At 48.2% G+C, this 19,064-nt stretch overlaps 1 protein-coding gene and 1 pseudogene across 2 annotated transcripts in view; one reads left to right on the top strand and one right to left on the bottom strand.

Annotated features, from left to right (window-relative positions):
- Positions 1–11,456, top strand: part of Ggt5 (gamma-glutamyltransferase 5) — a 28,267-nt gene extending 16,811 nt beyond the window's left edge. The window contains exons 5-12 of one of the 2 annotated variants that reach the window (NM_019235.2): positions 440–597; positions 1,057–1,203; positions 5,073–5,209; positions 5,528–5,718; positions 6,193–6,299; positions 6,538–6,656; positions 6,780–6,890; positions 10,692–11,456. In NM_019235.2, the coding sequence (NP_062108.2) occupies positions 440–597; positions 1,057–1,203; positions 5,073–5,209; positions 5,528–5,718; positions 6,193–6,299; positions 6,538–6,656; positions 6,780–6,890; positions 10,692–10,844 (1,123 nt within the window). In that variant the 3' untranslated portion in view covers positions 10,845–11,456. Of the gene's footprint in view, positions 1–439; positions 598–1,056; positions 1,204–5,072; positions 5,210–5,527; positions 5,719–6,192; positions 6,300–6,537; positions 6,657–6,779; positions 6,891–7,401; positions 7,739–10,691 lie in introns of those variants that run through there. The other variant, XM_039098626.2, reaches the window with a different exon arrangement.
- On the bottom strand, positions 9,819–9,917 carry LOC120099053 (U6 spliceosomal RNA; annotated as a pseudogene).
- Positions 11,457–19,064: the final 7,608 nt, after the last annotated feature.

Raw genomic sequence — 19,064 nt, 5'->3', positions numbered from 1 at the left:
GGGGCACCTCAGTCTGTCCTCAGCAGGAGGGTTGACCCTAAAGAGCCAAAGCCCTTTGCAATCAGGAGAGCATTGGCTTTTCAGTCTCTGGCCAGAACCTAATTTAGGCTAAGGGCAGCTTATTCCAATGGCTCTGGCTTCCTTCTGCTTGGCTTTGGGGATGGCAGATAGCCCGTCTTGACCAGCTAGCTCACTGAGGGGGTCCTCCCAGGAGGTAATGGAGTAACCAGAAAGGTTCTGTAGCCCAGAGTGAGGGTGGTAGCACCAGCCCCCCACTTCTAGAGAGCCAGTTCCCCTGTGCTGGGACCGTGGCCGTTACCCCGAGAAGAATCCTGAAGATTTCTCTAGAACTCAGCAGGAATGGGAGTGTCCGCTGGGATCTGACGTCAGCCTGAGGTTGCCTCCTATGCACCCCTCCACACCCCCCCCCACTCCCCAGACAGCTCTTCTTCAATGGGACAGAAACCTTGAGATCTCAGGACCCACTCCCATGGCCTGCGCTGGCCAACACCTTGGAGACTGTGGCTAAGGAGGGTGCAGAGGTCTTATACACCGGAAAGCTGGGACAAACGCTGGTGGAAGACATTGCCTGGCAAGGTGAGCAGAACGGACACTCCAACACCCAGCCCAGCTAGGGAAAGAGTCGAGTTCTGGGCATCGGGGGTTAAAGTCACACCTTCCCCAGACCCTCCAGTACTACGGGGTGCTCCAGGGATTCCGGGGAGGACAGGGGCCCATGTAGTCTAGCCTACTCGTTGCTAGCCTTAAGGGGTCTCAGTGGTCAAGAACCTCGATTGGTGGAACTTTTGCATATCTACCTGTAAAGAGGCTATGCCAGGCCTGGGTGGCCGAGCTGACCATCTGCCTCCTATTTCTCACTTACCTTCATTTGTTCTCTGTCCACCACCCTATACCATTCTGCCCATCAACCGTCCGAGGCTGCACCCCTAGCAGGCAAGAGAAACTTCTTCCTATGTCCTGAGATGAGTAGAAACTCTTGACTGTTCTTTGGCCATCCCCATCTATATACCTGGAGCTCTCACCGTCTCTCTCCAGGAAGCCAGCTGACGGTTCAGGACTTGGCTGCCTTCCGGCCGAAAGTGGTGGAACCCCTGGAGATGGCCCTAGGAAACTATACCCTGTACTCTCCACCGCCGCCGGCAGGGGGCGCTATTCTTAGCTTCATTCTCAACGTGCTGAAAGGTGAGAACTTTTCTGGCTTCCCCTCTCGCCTCTGAGCTCTCAGCTCATCATAGACTTTGGGGGTACACGTTGATTAGCTTTCCATCACTGTAATATATTGTCGGACACGGCTACTTGTCAAGAAAAGTTTAGTGCTGTGAGTTTAGCTCAGCGGTAGAGTACTTAAGAGACCAGGCTCCTTTATAACGGCCCTCTTGCAAGAACTACCAAAGAGTCACATGCGAAGCCCATTCCAATAGCAAACCCCTCCCAGTGGCCTATAGACTTCCTATTAAGTCTTATCTCTTTTACTTGCTTTTCTTTTTTTTTTTTTTAAGATTTATTTATTTATTCTATATAAGTACACTGTAGCTGTCTTTAGACACACCAGAAGAGGGCATCTGATCCCATTACAGACAGCAGCGAGCCACCATGTGGATGCTAGGATTTGAACTCAGGACCTCTGGAAGAGCAGTCAGTCCTCTTAACTGCTGAGCCATCTCTCCAGCCCAAGTCTTATCTCTTAAAGGTCCAGCCTCCTCTCAGTGCTGTAGAAACTGTGGGGATCAAGACTCCAAACTCAGTAAACCCTTGGAGATACTCAGGACATAGCATATGACCACTGTCTTTTTCTACGTACTAGGTTAACAGATAACATGCTATCTAAGACTGTCCAGGACAGTGGTCAGGACAGTAAGTTTTAGAGCTGGTCTCTGTCTCAGGAACTGGGCTATATTGTACTGAAGGAGGTGGCATCCCTTGTCTTACTATGTGACTTGGTCTCGGGGCACAGGAGCAGAAGGCTCTTCAGGTCTAGAGCTGCCTGTCAGGCGTGTACGCTCGGGGCTGAAAAAGCGCAGAGAGTCGTAGCCTTCAGGGACTGCCTGAGGCCTCACAGTTCTGGAAGCTAGAAGACACCCGTCCGGTTGCACACAGGATGAATTAATTCCCTCTAGGGTCTCTTGAGGAGAACCTGCTGGCTGTTCTTGCCTTTGGCGGCATCCGTCTAGACTGTTCCCCATCGCTGCAGAGGACACAGAGCTTTCTGCACACCACATGCTTCCCTGTGGCTACACGTGTGAAACCCTTTCTATAAATTAGTGGCAGTAAGACATCCACACACGCCTTCTCACCTACAGGAAGCTCTTAGGGCTTCTCTTCGGGATACATAAATTGCCAGCATGGCTGCTGTGGGCCAGCTTTTTGTGCCTATAACAAATACCCACGATAAAACCTGATTACAAAGAGAGATCGTGGTTCATTTCGTCACACGGGGTTTAGAGGTGCTGTAGAAATATCTAATCTCAAACAGGGCTCCTACTCTGCCTTTGATCATTCAGTTCCCAGATAAAAGACACACAATTTTTATATTTATAAAAAGCCTTGGGGCTGGAGAGAGGGCTCAGTGGTTAAGAGCACTTGGACTGCTCTTCCAGAGGTCCTGAGTTCAAATCCCAGTAACGACAGGGTGGCTCACAATCATCTGTAATGGGATCTGATACTTTCTTCTGGTGTGTCTGAAGACAGCTACAGTGTACTCATACATAAAATAAATAAATCTTTTTTTTAAAGCCTTAATCTGCACAAGAGCTGGGCAGGTATCTCCCCTCTAAGCTATTATGTCTACTTCCCCACCATCAACCCTATTTTATAATTTGCCATGTTCCCTCTGGGCAGCTCTTACCCAACTGGCCAGCCCTTGTGGCCTTATTTTTATGACTCACCTAGCCCACGGCAGCATCCTCCTCTCTCCACCTTCTCCTCTTTCCTGGTCCTCCTCCGACCCCAAGCCCAGGACCCCAAGTCCCACCTATCTCAATTCTGCCCAGCTATAGGCTGCATCCGTCTTTATTCACCAATCAGGGATAATTTGGGGGGCAAGGTTACAAAGTGTCATTCGTGTACTTGCCAATTCTCTCGACTTTGGCCCCAGGCCTTGGGGCCAGTGTTTAGCATTTCAATGCATAGCAAAAGACAGAACTTCAATGTAGAGGTTTCTGTCTGGGTTTGGTTGGTTCCGTGGCTTTTATGCCTGTAGTGTGGCGGTACATTAAGGCAGGAACTTGCATTAGAGCAAGAAGCTCAAGGCTGCTGGGAAGTGAAGGAAAGAAAAGGAGAGAAGAAAACACAAGCCCCACTGAACACATGACCTAAACCATCCTACTGCCCCTACCTTGGAAAGTTCCCATCCCTTCCCAGTAGGTCAAGCTTGGAACCAAGCTTAGAAGTGTGCACTGGGGCCATATGTCACCTTGACATAAGTACTTCAATGTGGTGACAATTGATCTGATCATATAGGCCTGAGAGCTCAGTGGTGGAATTTATAACTGACATGTGCAATGTTCTGGGTACCAGCCTCAGTGCTGCGTGCGTGCGTACGTGCGTGCGTGTGTGTGTGTGTGTGTGATGGAGCAAGGTAGGGCAAGACTTAATTGTGTTACTCAGAATGACGTTTAAAACTTGTGAATTGTTTATTCTGAAACTTTCCACTTCATATTTTCAAACCGTAACTGACTGCAGGTAACCAAAACTGTAGAAAGTCAGACCACAGGCAGGAGAGGACAGCTCGTCTCTGTGAGTGTGACTTATAAAGACGCATGTGGCCTGGTGTAGTGGCGTTGCCTTTAATGAGGGTGCTTGGGAGGCAGAGGCAGTCAGAACTCTGAGTGTGGATCTGTGGCTGTTATGTTTGCAGGTAAGATAGTAAGGGACCCTGCCCCCAGTTGGTTCTGATTGGTAAATAAAGATGCCAGTGGCCAATGACTGGGCAGGGCAGACAGAGGCCGGGTTTGCAGCCAATGGCTGTGCAGGGCAGACAGAGGCCGAATCTTAGGATTTTTCTGGGCTTGGGACCGGGAGAAAAAGGACATCTACCATGCCAGGAGAAGGAGAGGAAAGATGTCATGTCTGAGAAGGTGCAGGACAGAGAACATAGCCGCCATGTAGGAGCTGGGGGAGAGAGTGGCTTCCTAATTGGGTCCAGGGCAGCAAAGATGAAATATAGAATTTAATAAATAATAATTTGGGAATGTTGGAGGGAGGTGGATTAACCACGTGGAGGTTAAAAATGGCCCAGAGAGGGTTGGGGATTTAGCTCAGTGGTAGAGCGCTTGCCTAGGAAGCACAAGGCCCTGGGTTCGGTCCCCAGCTCCGAAAAAAAAAAAAAAAAGAACAAAAATAGAAAAATAAAAAAAAAATGGCCCAGCGACTGAATTATTTTTAGACATTACAATATAAAGACATATATACATATAAAATATTAAAATATATAAAATATAAAGATATATAAAATATAAATATATAATATTGTATATACATATATACATATATATGTATATGTGTGTGTATATATATATATATATATATATCTTTCAATTCAAGAATCCAGAACATAGGGGTTGGGGATTTAGCTCAGTGGTAGAGCGCTTGCCTAGGAAGCGCAAGGCCCTGGGTTCGGTCCCCAGCTCCGAAAAAAAGAACCCAAAAAAAAAAAAAAAGAATCCAGAACATGGGCAGATAATGTGGAAGCCTCCACCAAATTTTATTTAATTAATTAATGCTACATGGATCTCTGAGTTTGAGGCCCGCCTGGTCAACAGAGCAAGTTTCAGAATAGCCGGGGTTACACAGAGAAACCCTGTCTGGAGGAAAAAAACAAAGAGACACATTATTCCAGTTAGGGCTAGCATACATAAACAAACTACACAATGCAGGGGGAAATGCCTCCTCTCAGAATTCTCAACACTTTGTCATAAAATATAATAGTAATTCTTATGCTATATAAATTGATAGTTGTGGACTCTGGGAATATAACAGTGAGTAAATCTTTTGGGGGTCCAATATTCACCCCACTACACGGAGAACCCTCCAGCACCCCTCTACCTCCCCAGGGTTCAACTTCTCTGCAGAGACGGTGGCCGGGCCTGAAGGGAAGGTGAACATGTACCACCACCTTGTAGAGGCTCTCAAGTTCGCAGTAGGGCAGAGGTGGCGGCTATGGGACCCCTACAGCCACCCAGGGATACAGGTAAAGCTCCTGGGGAGCGATGGGGTCCTCTCTCCTTCCCCAGAATACAGTATGAAGGGGGAGGGTCAGGACTGGAGTAGGGAAGGTGTAGGAATTCTTTGTAGTTCTAGGCAGGGATCGCCTAGCAATGGTTCCAAGGTAGTAGATATAAACAGGTATAGGTATAGCCTTCACACAGGCTAAATAAAGGAAAGACCCTCTAGCATAGACCAGAGAAAGGGTTCCCCAGCAGGGAAGGAGCTCATCCTGCCCTCTGCTCTGAGGACCATCCCTGACCCCTGGCTCCTCATTGACTCGCTGACTGCTTCCTCACCCCAGAACATCTCCCAGGACCTTCTCCGGGAGACTCTAGCCCAGCACATCCGCCAGCAGATTGATGGCCGTGGTGACCACCAGCTCAGCCATTACAACCTGTCCGGGGTCAGGGGCAACAGCATGGGCACGTCTCATGTGTCTGTGTTGGGAGAAGACGGCAGCGCTGTGGCAGCCACCAGCACCATCAACACACCGTGTGTGGGACCTGGGGAGGGGCGCGGGGCGGGGACGGCGGGGCAGAGCGGGCTGGGGCGGATGGGCAGGGGATGGGCGGGGCAGACAAGGCTCAGGGGCGGGTGGGCAGGCTCTCTTCTTTGTCCTGACACCTCAGACTCCTTTGCCAGAGTTTGGTCTACACCCACCCACTGACCTCCTCTTGCTAATCTCTAAGCAGGCAGCCTTTCCTTTTGTTTTCCTTTCTATTTGTCTGGCACTAGAGACATCCCTTGCTAGAGAAAAACTATTGCTAGATGGCTCTGAACCAGGTCTTGCCTGGCATGAACCTTGCTTTAAAAAAAAAAAAAAAGATGTGGGGGCCAAAGGGGATCTTTGAGGGCCGTGGGTGGTGCTGGGCTCTGGTGTGCTGGAAGGTACTCGAAGGCCCTGAGAGGTCACAGCCCCGTTGTTCTTGCGAGCCAAACTCAGGCTCCACGTTGCCTTATGTGCAGCTTTGGAGCGATGGTGTACTCCCCACGGACAGGCATCCTCCTCAACAACGAGCTACTAGACTTATGCTGGAGACACAAGCCAGGTTCAACGGTCACCCCTCCCCCTGGTGAGAGCAAGGCTTCCTGCCGAGCACCCCTTGAAGAGAGAGAGAGAGAGAGAGAGAGAGAGAGAGAGAGAGAGAGAGAGAGAGAGAGAGAGGGAGGGGGGTGGGCGGGGCCGCTAACCCCTGAGTGGGCCGCCCCCATCGCTGAGCACTGTGCTTAGCAAATGCCTGAAGGCGGGCTGGGCGGTACTCCTGGAGGGTGCGGTGAGGTGATGCTTCTTGGGGGGCGGGGGGGGCTCAGTTCCAGGTGAGCAGCCACCATCATCCATGGTACCCTCCATCTTGATCAACGAAGTCCAGGGGTCGAAGCTGGTGATCGGTGGGGCTGGTGGGGAGCTTATCATCTCTGCTGTGACCCAGGTGAGTCTGAAGGCTCCTAGCTAGAGTGTGCCCTCTCCATGAAACTCCCTGGGGTGGGGGTGGGGGGTGTCGTGGTGGGAAGGCCAGTGTCTCCTCCATCCGCGCGCATCCTCTTATTCCCAGGCTATCGTGAATAAGCTGTGGCTTGGCTTTAGCCTGACAGACGCCATCGCAGCGCCCATCCTACATGTGAATAGCAAGGGCCACGTGGAATATGAGCCCAAGTTTAACCAGGTAAGGCCGAGGTCCCACGTCCTTCCTCAAACCCATGCCGCTCAACGCATTCTGTAAAGAACCCTGCATGGGTCAGGCAGGTACACTTCACCTTCAGGAGCCACAAGGCGTTGAGGACAGGAAAGGCAAAAGGTTTGTCCGGTGGCAGGCAGAGAGCAGGGTGTTGCCTGGGCTTCTCCCAGGCTGAGGACTTTAAAAACTTGTTCTATTTATACCATTCCCAAGAAGCTAGCTTTTCTAGCTGTGGCCAGATGACTGTAGATGTTCCTTCCTGGTGATTTTTTTTTTTTTCCCCTCGCGTACTTTGGAACTCACAGTTGAGAGTTTATAAATGAAAGAGCTTGCTCTTTCCTGTGGGATTTTCTTTTAGAGCATTAGAGGTCATGATGCTGTTACTTCGTCCAAACGTGTGGTGTGTCCCTCCCCCCCCCCCCCCCCCCCCCGCCAAAGCCCCCGGAGCAGGACCAGGGGCTGAATTCTCTTGACTGGTTACCTAACACCTTTCTCCCAGACAGTTAGCTTTCTGGACGTTTTCTGAAGCTAATTGGATGAACTGAGACGGAACCCATGAACAGATGAGCAGCTTTGGGGCTGGAGAGATGGCTCAGTGGTTAAGGTCTTACTTAGGTCTCACTTCTCAGCACCCACATGTTGGCTCTATGAAAGTTGTAAGAGATCCAAAGTCCTCTTCTGATCTCCACAGGCTTGCCTACATGTGTATGGTGCACATATATATACTCAGCTATGCACGCATACACACACACACACACACACACACACACACACACACGGGGGGGGAAGGAATACATAAATGTTTTTAAAATAAATAAATAAATAATTTAAAAAGACATTAGCTTTCCAAGGCCACAAACTTTGTCTTTGGAACCATTGCAACCATCTGCATTTTGAGTTTCTTAAAGTTCTATGTTTTGGTTCCCAAGGCCACCTCTGGGGCCCCTTAGAAGTCTAAAAACTCCCCTTAGAGCGGGAGACTTTTAGTAAGAAGCGACATTGATAAACAATTCCCTCATAATAGTTTGAGTCAACTTTCCAGTTGTATAAAAGCCTTTGACGCAGGGCTGGGAATGTAGTCCGGGGTAAGAGTATGCCCGAGCTGCCAACGCTACCAAAGAAAAAGAAAAGGAAGTACGCACTCAACGGGAACCATTTAACGCCCATGGTCCATTAGTGGTGATTACCTCAATAACTATTCTGTCTTATAGGTTCCGGGCAGTACTCAATAAATTACGTGTGAGGTGCTCAACACTTTATAGTAAAATGATCTTTGTCTTAGACGACACAGTAGGCTAAAGTAAGTACCCTGCACATTCAAGGCAGGCTGTGATGTTTGATAGGTGAGGCGAACTTACCTTTTAAAAACGATTTAAGATTTATGTGTCTGAGTATATTGTCTGCATATCTGTGCGAACACCCCATGCATGGCTGGTGCTTATAGATGTCAGAAGAGGGCACTGGATCCCCTGCAACTGGAATTATGGTTGTGAGCCACCATGCAGGTGCTGAGAATGGAACCTGCATCCTCTGCAAAAACAAAAACAAAACAAAAAACAAAAAAACCCCAAACAAACAAACAAACAAACAAAAAACCCCAAGCGCTTTTAAGTGCTGAGTCATCTCTTCAGGTTAGTTATATTAAATATGTACTAGCATTTTGACTTCCAATATTTTCCAGTTATGATGGCTTCAAACCCCACTGTAAGTTGAACAGCATCTGTGCTGAGAACCTTGTTGTTCCAGACCTGAGGTCTGTGCAGAGTTCTGGGGACCTGAGATGTTCCCAAGGAGCTAATGGCTAGAGGATGCAAGGTCCCAGACGTGGTTTTTATGCCCTTACTCTTGGAGCCTTGGCTCTTGACTCTTAGCTGAAGAGCCTTTCTCAGCAAATATACATGCTCAGGTCTTGGCACTCTGAGAATCTTCGACTCTGAGGATTCAGATGATGACACACAGTCCGGGAATGGGGGGTTAATGAAATCCAGTGTCCCATAAGGCCAAGATTCATGGCTCCCTGGGGTTGTCAGAATGTCAGTTATGTAGATCTAGGGCCTTCCATGGAGAACATTCTAAACCCGGGCTGGGAGACTTCAAATCTCCAAGGACCTTTATAAGCAAAAGCCACCATCAAGGAGAGGAAGGTCTTGGAGTTCGGCCGCTAAACTCTGAGAAATGGAGCCCCTGAGGATTGAAAGTTTTATCTCTGGCTTTAGCACAATGGGGCTTGGCCTTTAATGCTAAGGCCGTTGGGCGATTCCTACAGTGAGTACAGAAAAACTTAGGCCCCTCAGGGCCTCCAGATCTCACCGTGCCAGTAGTTCAAGACACCAAATGTTACCTCATGGCGTCAGACAGGAGGCAGCTGATTAGAAGGACAGCAGATACCATAACTGGATGTCTGTGGAGTGTCGGGTCATAGTGGGCAAAATTCTTGGCCCATTAATCTGAAATCATGTGTGGAAGTATGGGACTGAAGAAGTCCGGTTCTTAGGATTTTTGACCCCCTATAACACGATAAACAGCAGTGAGGGGGTTCACACCCCAAGAACTGAAAGCCCTTAACGTTCAGAACTTCAGGGCTAGGGCATGCTTTAATTTTTACCTCGACATTCATAGATTTAGAGTCTTACACCTGAGCAATTAGGGCCTCACATTCTGAGTGTCTCCTCAGGGTTCTAGCATCCTTGGATACATACAAGTTTGTTCCCCTTTGGAGATAGAATTGGGCTTGGGCTAGCCTCCTACCTACTGTGTAGTCTAGGCTGATCTCAAATTTACAATTCCCCTGCCTCTGCCCCCTGAGTGCTTAGATTGCAGGCATGTGTCACCATACCTGACTTGATATATAAATATTCCTTTATATATATATATTCGAATACACACACACACACACACACACACACACACACACAGAGAGAGAGAGAATGTTTCATGAACTTACAAGTCATCCTTAAGCAAGGGCTGTGTTAATCTTTCTATATGGATCCAATTTTAAGTGTCCATGAGGGGGGCTGGGGATTTAGCTCAGTGGTAGAGCGCTTGCCTAGCAAGCGCAAGGCCCTGGGTTCGGTCCCCAGCTCCGAAAAATAGAAAAGAAAAAAAAGTATCCATGATGCTGAATTGAGAACAGACCACATGACTACTCTGGACAAGCAGGATCAGGGTCTTTGGGTTCTCCTAGACACCCCTTTATAAGCCCTGAAATGATAGCTTCCCAGGAGTTTAACTGCTGCATATCTGGGTGTCTTAGGTCTTGAGTTCTTGTCTGTGTTACTATTGTCTTATATGTTTGGCAGTACTTGTATTGGTGGGCCTGGATACCTAGTATCTAGTACTTTGTCCTCCTCAATGTTCCAGGGCACCCCTGGACCCCTAGAAGGTATTGCTTTTAAGAGATTCAAAATTGTGCCCCTTAGCCCAAGTCTTCTAAAGCTACCTTCTCAACAGAAGCAACTAGGTGACCTCAGATTTGTCCTCTGGGGCCATAGCGAATTAGACTGAGGAGCAGAATGAACTTGGTTCTTAAGAGGGTCTTTGTTCTGAGTCTCATTACCCTTGTATTGCACCCAGAGTTGTGCAGCCTTCTTAACATCCCTCTGATACTTTCAAGTTACAGACTGCATGCTCTTGAACCAGTGCTGCCCCAGACTTTCCCTAGCCAGGGTCCTCAGACCCCCCTCTCCCAGTTTTAGATGTTTTCCTATTTCTTGCTTAGCCACTCCTTTGTGCATGGGGGAGGGGGACTTGAGCTTCCCTCCCCAGGGATGCTCCTTCTCTCTTCTTCAGGAGGTTCGGAAGGGGCTACAGGACCGAGGCCAGAGCCAGAGCCAGAGCCAGAGGCCGGTTTTCCTGAATTCGGTCCAGGCTGTGTTTCAGGAAGGGCCCTGTGTCTATGCAGCATCTGACCTGAGGAAGGCTGGAAAGGCTTCAGGATACTAAGACAGCTCTGCCCAGGGCTAGGATCTGGCCCACTGTGAGTCCTGTGCCTGACATGGATGATGCTGTACGTCTAAATACTCCAGGACCCGGATCCCTTGCTCTGAGACCTACCTGGGACCAAAAGAACAGGGATCAGCCCAGCCGATGAATGAATGAAGAGGGAAGGATTGACTTGTCCCTGGTCCCGTCCCAACACCTCCTGTGGCCCTGCCCTGTTTCTTCTAGCCTTGCCCTCCCTGGCCTCATGCTCACACTCCAAATGGTGTACCTCCCAGTCCACAGTGTGAACTGATTTAGTGGTTCTAAGCAGTTAAAGGGACCCTCGGATAGTTCCCAGTGATATGCAACACACCACAGACTCCTACGGTCCTTCATGACTTGCCATCGGGGCCAAGAGATGAGCCAGGCTTCACAAGGCTCAGCGGACAGGGGCAAGCACACCGCCCACGTCTACTCTGCTCCTGCTACAATATCTCTTCCGGGGGTTTCGCAATGTGTCTGCTCCCCCCACCCTCTGTCTTGCCTGCTGGTGGGAAGACAGGAGTGTGGCTTGTAGTACTTATGTTTTGCTCCACTCAGGAAAAGGTTGGATAAAGCAGAGCTCGGTCTTAATATTCCAACGTCTTTTTTCTTAGATTTATTTATTATATATAAGTACACTGCGGCTGTCTTCAGACACCCCCAGAAGAGGGCATCAGATCCCATTACAGATGGTTGTTGAGTTACTATGTGGTCGGTGGGATTTGAACTCAGGTCCTCTGGAAGAGCAGTCAGTGCTCTTAACCGCTGAGTCATCTCTCCAGCCCGGTACTCCATGTTCTTGAGACTAGGGCTCATGCTTGGCAGTGCTGACATCTGAGATGACATCATCCTTCGTGGCATGGGGCTGTCCCTACATTGCACACACTTGACACAATAGCTTCCCCTCATACACCCCCAGACGCAACAACAGAAACTGTCTCTGGACAGGGCTACGTCACCCCTGGCCAAGAACCGCTGCTCCTGATGAGTGGGAAACTGTCCTAGATAGCTTTGCATGCTGCTCGGTAGGGTGCCCATCTTGGAAGTGTCCCCACAGGGACCTGAGCAAATGAACCCTGGGAGTATCAGGTACTTCTGTGTCACCCCAAGTGCCTGAGGGAGTTGTGTTACTACATATAGGATGCTACAACAATGTGTGTGGTGTGTGCATCTTAAAGGTCCATCCTGCTGGTTCAATTGTTAAGAGCTCTTTTTTGAGGGGTGGGGCTAGAACCTAGGTTTTGATTTCGGGTGCGTACATGATGGCTCATAACCATCTCTTACTACAGTTCCATGGGGTCTGATGACACTCTCTGACCTCCATAGGCACCAAGGATTCAATACAGCCTGGATGCCTACATGTAGACAAAACACCCATAATGCTAAGCGAATAAATCTAACGTTAAAAATTTTAAAACTCGGGGTTGGGGATTTGGCTCAGTGGTAGAGCGCTTGCCTAGCAAGCGCAAGGCCCTGGGTTCGGTCCCCAGCTCCGAAAAAAAAAAAAAGTTTTTTAAAACTCTGAAAAGCAGGACGTCTGAGATAGAGGCGCCAGCAGCAGATTCTGTGTTTAGTGAGGGTTCATTTCCTCACAGCCCGACACGGTGGAAGGAGCTAGGGGACTCCCAAGGGTCTCTTAAAAGATGTTAGAGTCACCCCTCACTGTCTGTGAAAGATTGGTTCCAGGACCTCCCTAAAGGATCGCTGTAGATGCTCATGGCCTTTACATAAAATGGAGCTATATTTGCATCAGCGGCTTGGAAAACCAAGAGCTGGAAGCTAATGGGGTGTCAAGTGAGGTTCCTGAAAATGATCGGATATTTCTCATTTTCACTGTGATGTTGCGTTAAGGAATGGACACCCACAGCACGCATGCACGCGCGCGCGCGCGCGCACACACACACACACACACCTTGATTTGAGATCATAAAATTCTGCTTCCTTCCGAACAGAGTTTCTCACTGCGCATGCTCTGTGCCTCGCCCCGGGATCTTTCCTGATTTTCTTTTTTTTTTTTTTTTTTGGTTCTTTTTTTCGGAGCTGGGGACCGAACCCAGGGCCTTGCGCTTCCTAGGTAAGCGCTCTACCACTGAGCTAAATCCCCAGCCCCACTTTCCTGATTTTCTAACTGAATGCTTCAAGCTCCTAAATCTCGCTCCACGCGCCCTTCTACCTCCTGCTACATCTGTGGGACCCTAACTCACGTGCTTTTGATCCAAGAGGGGTGGATTTATTTGCTGGCTGACCATGTGATAGTGTCAGTGTGTGCTTTCCGCATCAGATCAAAGCGGTGACATCAGACCTCCGTGAGGAGTTCTGTTCTTGAGAGATTATTTTTCCTAGGATACTAATCGGGTTCTAAGAAGAACTTAACGATGCTGCCATGATCACGTGCCTCTGACGGATTGTTACCAGAAAAAAAAAATGGCGGTTTGGGTTTCCTTCCGATTCTTATGGAATAGCAGCTCATGCTGTATCTGAGAGAGGCAATCAAACCTTGTTCCTACTAATTCATCCCTTGATGTATAGTGGAATGAATTTGATCCCCAAGCTTCAAAAGGAAAGAGCTGGCTATGTACAGTGTCACCAGGAGACTTAGTTAAATGTTAGAAAGAAAAACCAGTGATAGGCAATTTAACCTTTAATATCAATCCACAGCAAAATCAGAAAGCCGTGAGACATATTTCTATATCCAAACCTTTCTTCAAGCCTTGCGTGATTGACACTCCCAGCGCTCAACAACAAAAACGTGGAGACCCACACCGGTAAGTATATAGAGGCTGAGAGGACAGCCAACGTTTGGCCCTTTCCCCAAGGTCAGGGACATGGCAGGACACCTCTCCAAGTGTTCTTTCTACAGCTCTGCTAAATCACTTGTCCTAGCCTGGCAGTGGTGGCATGTGCCTTCTTTCCCAGCACTGGGAGGCAGAGGCAGGTGGATCTCTTGATTTCAAAGCCAGCCTGGTCTACAGAGTGAATTCCAGAACAACCAGGTCTATACAGAGAAACCCTGTCTCAAAAACAACCCCCCCAAAATGTCCCAGAACACCCACATGGCAGCTCACAGCTGTCTGCAACTCAAGTGCCAGTGGATCTGACTCCCTCACACAGACATACGTACAGATCAAACACCAATGTGCAAAAATTAAATAAGTAAGTCGCCTGTCCTCTTGATTCGAGAGGCCACAAAGATCCAAAGTTTGACCTTTATCTAGTGAACACAGAGTAAGAGGAGGGTTAACGGAGAAGGAAATGTCCTCAGTGGTTTCAAGGGAAGTCACAAGGTCAGCAAGATCCCGACTCCACCCCATAGAGGACACACCTCATAGAGGAAGACTGAGGAAGCCAGTGGACTCTGAAGTCCCAAGAGTAACCCCTGAAAAGCCTCAACTGACTTAAACAACTACAAACGACTAGTTCCTCTTTGACTACTGTGGTCGTAAGCATTCAACAGGAAATACACCCAAGGAGTGAAATGATTTGGTAACCACAGAGAAGAAGTAGACTAAACCTTAGAAGGAACAAAGATTCTGGCCCCTGTCCACACCTGACAGTTCATAAAACACACTTTTTTTTTTTTTTTTCCGGAGCTGGGGACCGAACCCAGGGCCTTGTGCTTGCTATGCAAGCGCTCTACCACTGAGCTAAATCCCCAGCCCCACTAAAAATTTTTTTTACATGCGTGCGTGTGCTCACATAAGCACGAGAGTGAGCATACACACGTGAGCACACACATACACTCTTACACTTACACACACGCACCACAGAGTGCCTGTGGAGGTCCTAGGACAACTTATAAGAGCAAGTTTTGACTACATGGTGAACTCAGGCACTAAACTCGGGTCGTCGGGCTTGGCCGCAAGCACCCTTAACTCCCGAGCTGTCTCATAAGCCCCTTTATTACTGACAACACATTCCCGGGCTTGGAGGTTAAAGCACTTGTCACACAAGTGTGGTGACTGGGGTTTGGTTCCTTAGAACCAATGCTGAATTGGGGTGGTGGTCCAGTATTTGGAAGGTAGAGACAGGGGTTCCCCAGAGCAAACTGGCTAGCCAGACTACCGTGAACCAGCAAGCTCCACATTCAACTGAGAGAGAGGCCCTGTTTTAAGTGGAAGAGTGGAAGACAACAGGACTCGTGACATTAACCGCGATCTTCCGCGTGCACACCTGTGCATGCACACCTACACAAGCATGCCTTCACACATACCAACACACATTCAGACGAGAAAAAAAAAAGTAATAACAAAATGACAGAGTCATTTTCTACCAAACTCAGATTCCCAAAGGAAGAGATGAGAAGAGGGAAGGACCAGGGTGAACACCAAACCCTGCAGCAGTAGTCCCAACATCCGGGGTCTATAATGGCATCATCTAGGCACCGATGGACTTCGATAACCTGGCCACTCCATTTACGGCTATATCATTTGCAACACACTTCTGCTCCCTCTTGGGTCACTTCCGCTCCCACTTCCGCTCCCTCTTGGGTCACTTCCGCTCCAAACTTTCTTCAGCAGAGTTTCTGTCTCCAACGGAAGAGCTTTCACCCTTCTGGCTTTTTTTTTTTTTTTTTTTTTTTTTTTTTCCCGGAGCTGGGGACCGAACCTAGGGCCCCTTCTGGCTTGTTCTAATAGCTTTTCAGGGTTTTCTCACCAGGAGTCCCACGCTATCCCGCATAGCCTGTGTTCGTGACCTTCTGGAACCGTGGTGAAAGTCTCAACGACAGTCTTAACACATTTTGCCTGCCTGGGAAAATTCATACCACGTGAAACACAAAATTAGCATGGCCTCCCATTTACCAAAATTGTGCTGGGCCCTGAGTACCTTCGTGACTAAAGCTGGGAAAACACTTCTGTGGATGGCCTTGTCCAAGCAGGATGTTGTTACGACTCTCTTTTCAAATGGGCGTTCATTTTTACAAGCTGGAACCTTCACTGGATGGGATCTTGCTCCCGAGCTACCTTCCTATTGTCCCGTGAGAGGTGAGAGGTTCTGAGTTTCTCTCTTTTTTTTTTTTTTTTTTTTTTGGAGCTGGGGACCGAACCCAGGGCCTTGCGCTTGCTAGGCAAGAGCTCTACCACTGAGCCAAATCCCCAACCCCATTAGTTGCTTTTCTACTTGATTAACTGAGCACCTGCATGGTTACTCCACATAGTTTCCCAGGAAACCACAAACAGACAAAAACATCAGAAGCACATTTGGGGCTTTGTGACAGGAGCCTGGTTCCAGGGACACATTTGAGTCTGATATCCGTGAGGTCAAGCAGGTCTGTTCTAGCCAGGATGCAACCTGGGACCACAAGCCTGTCAGTAAATCTCAACAGAATGCATCACAGCAGTCGGCTTAACAGCCATCAGTGCCTGGCTTGCTGTAGATGAGTTCGACTCCTGTATTCGCCTTAGACACTAACCCAGAGAGTTGGAGCTGAGAAAGTAGGAAATGGAGGTGCTAAGTTAAAACCCTTAGGAATCAAGTCCCAGGGCGTAAAGCAAGGAGGAAAAGGTCCACATCTATCTTATGAGACCCATGTCAATTCCAAACCCGGCAGAGAAAAACACAGCCAAAAAGTGCTTCTTGCACAAAGCAAACCCTTAAACAAAACACTGGCAACGAGCATCCCACTGGGTATTCAAAAGAACAGCATTGGACTGGAGAGACGGCTCAGTGGTTAAGAGCACTGACTGCTCTTCCAGAGGTCCTGAGTTCAATTCCCAGCAACCACATGGTGGCTCACAACCACCTGTAATGGGATTCGATGCCCTCTTCTGGTGTGTGTGAAGACAGCGACAGTGTACTTATATAGTATAAACAAATCTTTTTTAAAAAATTAGCGTATGTGTGTGCATTTGATGAATGTTTAGGCACCACATGCACTGGGGGAGGGGGGCATGGAGACCAGAAGAGGGGTTTGAATCTTCTGGGACTGGAGTCACAGGCAGTTGTGAGCTGCCGTGTGAGTTCTGGGAACCGGGAACCAAGCCCTGATCCTCTGCGAGAGCAGTAAGTACATTTAGCCACTGAGATGTCTCTCCAGCACCCCCACGGGAGTATATAGGTGTTTTGCATATGTGTCTAAGCCCCGTGTGCATGCAATGCCTGAGGAAACCAGCAGAGGGTGTTAGATCCCCTGGGACTGAAGTTACAGACTGTTGTGAGCTGTCATGTGTTTTGAGAATCAAATCTCAGACTTCTGCAAGAGCAGCCAGTGCTCTTTGCACACACACCCCCCCCAAATATCTATTCTTACCAAAAAAAAAAAAAAAAAAAAAAAAAAAGGACAAGAACAAACAGACTATTTTGGCTAGAGACAGACATCTTTTCTCAAAACAAAGTGATATTTTAAAACACTGAACAAACCAGGAATGGAATGGGTGGATGCTCCCTTCACATGATGAGATACAGTTTGTTAGATTTGTTTTTGAATTGTGCGTGTGTCTGTGTGTGTGTGTGTGTGTGTGTGTGAGAGAGAGAGAGAGAGAGAGAGAGAGAGTGTAGCGTCCCAAGGAGTTCAGAATTAAGAGTACCTAGTCAGAGTAGAGTTCCTGAAACTAAAGTTACAGGTGGCTGGGAACTACCCCAACATGGGTACTAGGGACTGAATTTAGGCCCTCTGAAAGAGTGGCCAGTGCTAGTTCCATTGATAATGTGGCTTAAAAACAAAACCAATTTCCACTGGGTATTGACCGTGGGCCAAGTCTATCTATTACTTACCTATTCCATTTTTTTAGATGGTGTGTGTGTGTGTGTGAGCCCTACTGGTCTGGAACTATACATAGACTAGGCTGGTCTTGGGCTCCCAGAGATGTGCTTGCTTCTGCCACCTGAGAGCTGGGATTAAAAGTGTGCATCCCCGGGGTTGGGGATTTAGCTCAGTGGTAGAGCACTTGCCTAGCAAGTGCAAGGCCCTGGGTTCGGTCCCCAGCTCCGAAAAAAAGAAAAAAAAAAAAAACAAAACACAAAAAACTGCTGATAATCTTATTGGGCTGGAGAGATGGCTCAGCGGTTAAGAGCACCCGACTACTCTTCCAGAGGTCCCGAGTTCAATTCCCAGCAACCACATGGTGGCTCACAACCATCTGTAAAGAGATCTGATGCCCTCTCCTGGTGTGTCTGAAGACAGCCACAGTGTACTTATATATAATAAATGAATAAATCTTAAAAAAAAAAAGTGTGCACCCCCAGTGCCTGGCCTTTGTAGAATTCTAATGAAAGGTGTTAGAATAGGTTCAGCCTTGCAGGTGAGGTCACTGCAGTGTTAATATTCGAGGGTGGCCCAGAATAAACACCAGAGCGGAACAGATGGACTTGCAAGTAATCCCGGTAAACTCACTGGATCACCAGTGAGCCATTTGTTCTGAGGGTGAGCATCTGTGCACCCCACACAGAGAACTGAGGACAGAGCAAAGTGTGAAGGGTCACTGGCAGGAACAGAAATGATGGCCGCATCACCAAGGCCCACCCTAGCACAGGTGACAGCTCACAAAGGCTGGAAACCCAGAACACATTACACAGCCTGCAGGCAGCTCAACCAGGCTCCAGAGTGTCTTTTCCTGGTGGCTTAGTTGATTTGAGCCTCTTTTAGGCAGCTTGGCCGAATGGGTTTCTTCTAGGCTGCCCCACTGGTCTCTGCTTCTTGTAGGCTGCTTGACTTTGATTCTTAACACTGAGCAAGCTTGCTCTCAGCCTCCTCTAAGTAAGAGTTTTGCGGCCTCATTTGCCTGACAATGACTCTCAGCAGTCTTTTCCGGGAGAACAAGGGGCCTAGTGATTCTAGTCTGTTTCAGGGAATTCCTGAAGTTCCTTTGTTTCCTTTCTGTTTTAAGGAGCTTTCTGCAGGAAAGGGTTTCAATATTGGAGGAAAATGCTACACACCAGCATCTTTCACCTCCAAATGTAACAACAACAACAATAAAAACAAAAACAAGCTCTTGGTGTGGTATCATACACCTTAGGAGGCAGAGGCTAAAGAAACTGCTACAAAGTCAAGGCCAACCTGGGGACTACTATTATAAAAATAATTCTATCTCAATCCAGGGTTTCTACCCTGCTTTTGACCATCCAATTCCCAGATAAAAGACACATACAACCTTTATATTTATAATAAGCTTAATTGGCACAAGAGCTGGGCAGATATCTACCCTCTATGCTATTATGTCTATTTCCCAGCTGATAATCCCATTATGTAATGTGTCATGTTTT

Source organism: Rattus norvegicus, chromosome 20, assembly GCF_036323735.1.
Source record: "Rattus norvegicus strain BN/NHsdMcwi chromosome 20, GRCr8, whole genome shotgun sequence".
Classification (NCBI taxonomy): Eukaryota; Metazoa; Chordata; class Mammalia; order Rodentia; family Muridae; genus Rattus; species Rattus norvegicus.
This window is presented reverse-complemented; position numbering and strand designations above follow the sequence as displayed.